Source organism: Netta rufina (assembly GCF_964035555.1).
Source record: "Netta rufina genome assembly, chromosome: 18".
NCBI lineage: Eukaryota > Metazoa > Chordata > Aves > Anseriformes > Anatidae > Netta > Netta rufina.
Window position 1 is genome coordinate 13,807,724 of NC_140142.1, and position 4,852 is coordinate 13,812,575.

The 4,852-nt window shown below is 49.2% G+C and overlaps 1 protein-coding gene across 1 annotated transcript; it reads right to left on the reverse strand.

Moving 5' to 3' along the window:
- Positions 1–3,134: 3,134 nt before the first annotated feature.
- On the reverse strand, positions 3,135–4,064 carry LOC311216555 (olfactory receptor 14C36-like; the record flags this gene model as incomplete). The annotated part of the gene is made up of 1 exon (XM_084298081.1): positions 3,135–4,064. The coding sequence occupies one exon, from the start codon at positions 4,062–4,064 to the stop codon at positions 3,135–3,137; it is 930 nt and encodes a 309-aa protein (XP_084154207.1).
- Between the last annotated feature and the right edge of the window lie 788 nt (positions 4,065–4,852).

The window sequence follows — 4,852 nt, forward strand, 5'->3', positions numbered from 1 at the left end:
TGCTTGCTTCTCATTTCCTTACACCAGACTTCACTCAAGACTGCAGCTGGATGTTACACCTCCTTTGCACCAGCTTGCACCTTCTTTCCTTAGAAACCTGGCTGCACATAGGTGCAGAAGGGATTTTCCTATTTCCAACCAAAGAAAATGAAATCATGCAGCAATTTTCAAACAAACAAACAAACAAACAAACAAAAAAAAAAACAGCAAGATCCTCATGTTGTATGCCTTCTGTGAGGTTGACCTTCCCAAAAGGATGACTGTACAAGAACTGTTTTATACTGATACATAGGACATTAAAAATAACAGTGTAAGTATTGATTCATATCATATGAATTCAATGAGTAATGATGAGGTTCTTGCTAAGGAAACAATTAGACAGACGGCTGACAGATGGACAAGCTGGGCTGCTTCTACCTGACACTCAGAGCAGCCACTGGGTCAGTGAGAGCAGTCTGACTGATCAAAGAGTAAGGGGAGGGCAAACCAGGAGAACCATGGGATGTACATGGGTCCAGACAGGCTGCTGGAAAGGGGGCATTCAGCAGGGTCTGTTTAGTCAAAACTTGTGGATGTGCCTGGAAGATGAGGGAGCACATCACGACAGGAAAAGAGATGACTGTGAATACAGGTGAACACCAGTAGTTCTTCTCCTGCAATGAACATACATCCTGAAAATTCACATTTCTTCATGGTAGAAACTACACTGTGTGACATTTCATGAAAGGGATTGAATCATTTGAAGTGATGAGTAGTTGCTCTATTAGTTAAGTACTAATGAAATTACTGGGTACTGAGGCAGAGCTTTGCTGTCTGACCATAAGCAATCAGGGAAAACCGCCAGAGACTCCGTTGTATTTGAGGTACTTCCCTGGATTTGCAACTATCAAAAAGGGCTTTCAGGAGACCAGAGCCCTCTGAGGGATTCAGGTGGAGCCAAGTGGAGATCCCAGGGTACCTCTACTTCTTGGTCTTTATCCCCGCTACTACAGTCCAGCCCAGCACACAAAACCTCTTCAAAGACAACACCCCTTCTGCAGTGAATTTCGGAGATTGACCTAAAGTTGAAATGACCATTGGGAACCCAAGATATTCTCCTTTCTTCCTAGTAGACAGCTGAGCATCCATTTACCATCTTGGGTCATCTGCAGCAAATTCAGTTTACAAGACTCAAGAACAGGAAACGTCAAATAGCCAGGATACAACCCATCAGCTTGCTGCACTTTGGGAATCCATCCCCTTCCAACTACGGGTATGAAAGTGCAAAATAAGAGATGACCCATCAGGTCAATGCACAGAGTAAGGGAAAGTCATAGGTATTGTGCTGGAGTGGCAGAAGGCAAAAGGCATTGCGTTGGGCCTCAGACTAATCAAGGAGACCTAATCCAGTTCATCTCTGAGATAAAGCAAACGCTTTAAAAATTGTGAAGGACACTGAATCATGACCTAACATGAAGAAGGATGTACATCACTGGTGAAGGAACATTTTGTGCCATCAAAAAAGCAAACAAAAACTACAACACCTAAGGGTAACGTGTCCCACCCATGGCTCTCTCATCCCATGGGGTAGGAGAGAGGGAATTGACAGCCAAGGGACGCATTTGGGCGTGGAAGGTGGGGCCCAGCAGAGACAAGGAGTCAAGGCATTGGGGTGGGGGAGGCCAGCAGAAGCAGCCCAAGGGGTGGTGCTGCTTGTGAGGACACGTTTGTGGCAGCAGCCTGAGTGGGCAGCAGCTTTGCGCAGGCGAGGGGAGGCCAGGAAGCGCATGCCGAGAGCGCTCCTGCCAGCAGAGCCAAGGCCAGGGCCGAGCCCAAGAGCAGAGGCAGGCCCAGGCCAGGGGGCTGCAAGGGCCCTGTACTTTTTGGTACAAACTAATACAGACGAAACATGGAGTCCCTCAGCCCCATCTCTTTCTGCTGACTGTGAGACATGGGTTTGCTCTCAGATCTTTTCCTCTGACAGTCTCAGCAATGCCCAGTGATTGGACAAGACATGGGAACTGCACACAGGAAAACACTTTTACTGTGAGCAATATCAAGAACTGGATCATGTTTCCAATACCAAGCACTCGATCAGGTTTCCCCAAAAGTGGGGGAGTCCTACTCAACTGGAGATACAACAAACCCAACTGGAAATGGGCCTGGGCTGCCTGGTGTAGGTGTCCATGCATGGCTAGTGGGGGTGGCTAGATGGGCTTTGGAGGTCCCCTCCAGTCTCAGTGAATGTATCACTCTGCAGAGCCTGGCACTGTTTCTGAGAACTTCTGTACAGTATCTTCAAACCATCTGGACACTGGGTGCTCATGGGCAGAGGATCTTCTGGGGATGAACTCGTTCATGATGTAACCCTGAGGACAACATGAAGCAGAGATTAGAAATGTCAGCAACACCTCTGCCCATAGCAGTGTTCCCTCCCCCTGCCTCCACTCTCCTGCCCCTTCTTTCCTTCAGGATTAGAGTCATAAAGGACCTCTGGAGGTTTCCAGTGCTAAGATCTGCACTGAGCAGGGAGAACTTTCACATCAGATCAGGCTGCTTCCTCAGTGCTTCCTCCACCTCACTTTTGAAAGCCATACTCCTAGGGGTGCTAGCTGGAAGGCCAGTTCTGATTAAGTGGTGCTACAAGACAGCAGTGTGGAAGAGAAGGGTGACCAGCACCAAAATGACCATGTCCTGCTGCTCTCAGTGTTCATGGGTCCAAGAAAGTGGTGACCCTGACTCAAAGGCTGCAGGGAGGGAGTGTCTGCCAGGGCAGAAAAGGGCAGCCCCAAAGGAGGACACCAGGGCTTTCCAGCATGTTGCAGCAGGGATCTTCATCCCACAACCACTGCTGTACCTGAGAAGAGTGTATGAGAAATGAGATCCACAGAAACTGACTACCTGCTGGTTCCTTTATTTAGTTAGCTACAAAGAACTTAGCAGCACCTCTACATGAGGTCTTTGGCTTAGAAGAAAAGGTAGAAGGAGATAGAAGAACAAAAATAACTTAAATTTATAAAATAAAATGATAAAAATAATATTTAGCATATTGGAATAATATTGAAAAGGATGAACTATTTTTGAAATATAGGAACAAAGATGTTTCTGCCTTCTCCAGCTATACTTCAGGGAATCACATGCAGAAGATGGCTTCTTCATCGAAATACTGAATATAGCAACAACATCCCCAGTGCCTCCTTGAGGTCTTTATTCCTCATGCTGTAGATGATGGGGTTCAATACGGGAGGCAACACTGAGTACAAAACAGCCACCACCAGGTCCAGAAATGGAAAGGAGATAAAGGGGGGCTTCAGGTAGGCAAACACGGCAGTACTGAGATACAAGGAGACCACGGCCAGGTGAGGGAGGCACGTGGAAAAAGCTTTGTGCCGGCCCTGCCCAGAGGGCATCCTCAGCACTGCCCTGAAGATCTGAGTATAGGAAAAAACAATAAAAACAAAACAACCAACACCTAAACAGGCACTAACCAGAAGAAACTTGACTTCTGTGAGGTAGGCATCTGAGCAGGAGAGCTTGAGGATATGGGGGATTTCACAGAAGAACTGGTCCACAGCATTGCCTTGGCAGAGGGGCAGGGAAAATGTGTTGGCCGTGTGCAGGACAGCAATGAGAAAGCCACTGCCCCAGGCAGCTGCTGCCATCTGGGCACAAGATCTGCTGCCCACGAGGCTCCTGTAGTGCAGGGGCTTGCAGATGGCAATGTAGCGGTCGTACGCCATGACGGTGAGAAGAAAAAACTCTGCACCAATAAGGAAGATTAAAAAGAGCACCTGAGCAGCACATCCTTGATAGGAGATGGCCCTGGTGTCCCAGAGGGCATTGGCCATGGCTTTGGGCAGAGTGGTGGAGATGCAGCCCAGGTCGAGGAGGGCGAGGTTGAGGAGGAAGAAGTACATGGGGGTGTGGAGGCGGTGGTCGCAGGCTATGGCGCTGAGGATGAGGCCGTTGCCCAGGAGGGCAGCCAGGTAGATGCCCAGGAAGAGCGCGAAGTGCAGGAGCTGAAGCTCTCGCGTGTCTGCGAATGCCAGCAGGAGGAACTCACTGACAGAGCTGACATTGGGCATTTCCTGCCCTTCATCAAGGACACTGCACAGAAGGAAAAATAAAGACTGTTAGGGGAAATTTCCCCGAACAATACTCATTTCTTTTCTCATTAGAGCCTTCATATTATCTTTCTTTCAAGGTGACCTTTGTGTGTCTCCCTGGTTGTAGCCCTGCTTTGTGATTGCTGAATGTCCTGTACACAGCACACAACCACACAGCTCCACTGCAGTGGTAAATGTCGTTGCTATGGTCAAAAACCTCAGCCAGAAGTCACTTCCAGGAAGGCTGCTCTGTCCATCCCCTAGTGCCCAGCTGCTGGCTGCTTGAGGCACTCAGCTGGGGGATGGATGCACACAGAGGTTGTGCTGAAAAACCACATCTCCTTGTCTGCAGATCATGAAGAACAGCTCAGAAAAGCCGTGGTGCAGTCTGTAAGCAGAGTGAAAAGAAGGGATATTCTCAGGTTCGTCACTAAACTGTTTATGTCTCAGTTCAATGCAATAGGAAGCTCAGTCACCAGTGCAAATCCAACTACCCCATTAACATCGAGCCTGCCCCACAATCAGAGCAGGAAGAGGCAGGCAGAGAGTGCAGAAAGTGCCTTCTCTTTGCAGGCACCTCCTGCCCTTCCCTTCCCCTGCCCAAGCCCCTGGGCTCCCCAGGCAGGCTGAGTGCAGGGACCCTGCTCTGCACCACAGCCATGGGAAGCCCTTCCTGCACCCCCAGCTTCTCCTTCCTCCAGGACCAAAAGTTGCATTGCCCTCCAGCCAGAGACTTACCGTGTTCAGGGCTGGGAAGTGCTCTCCCC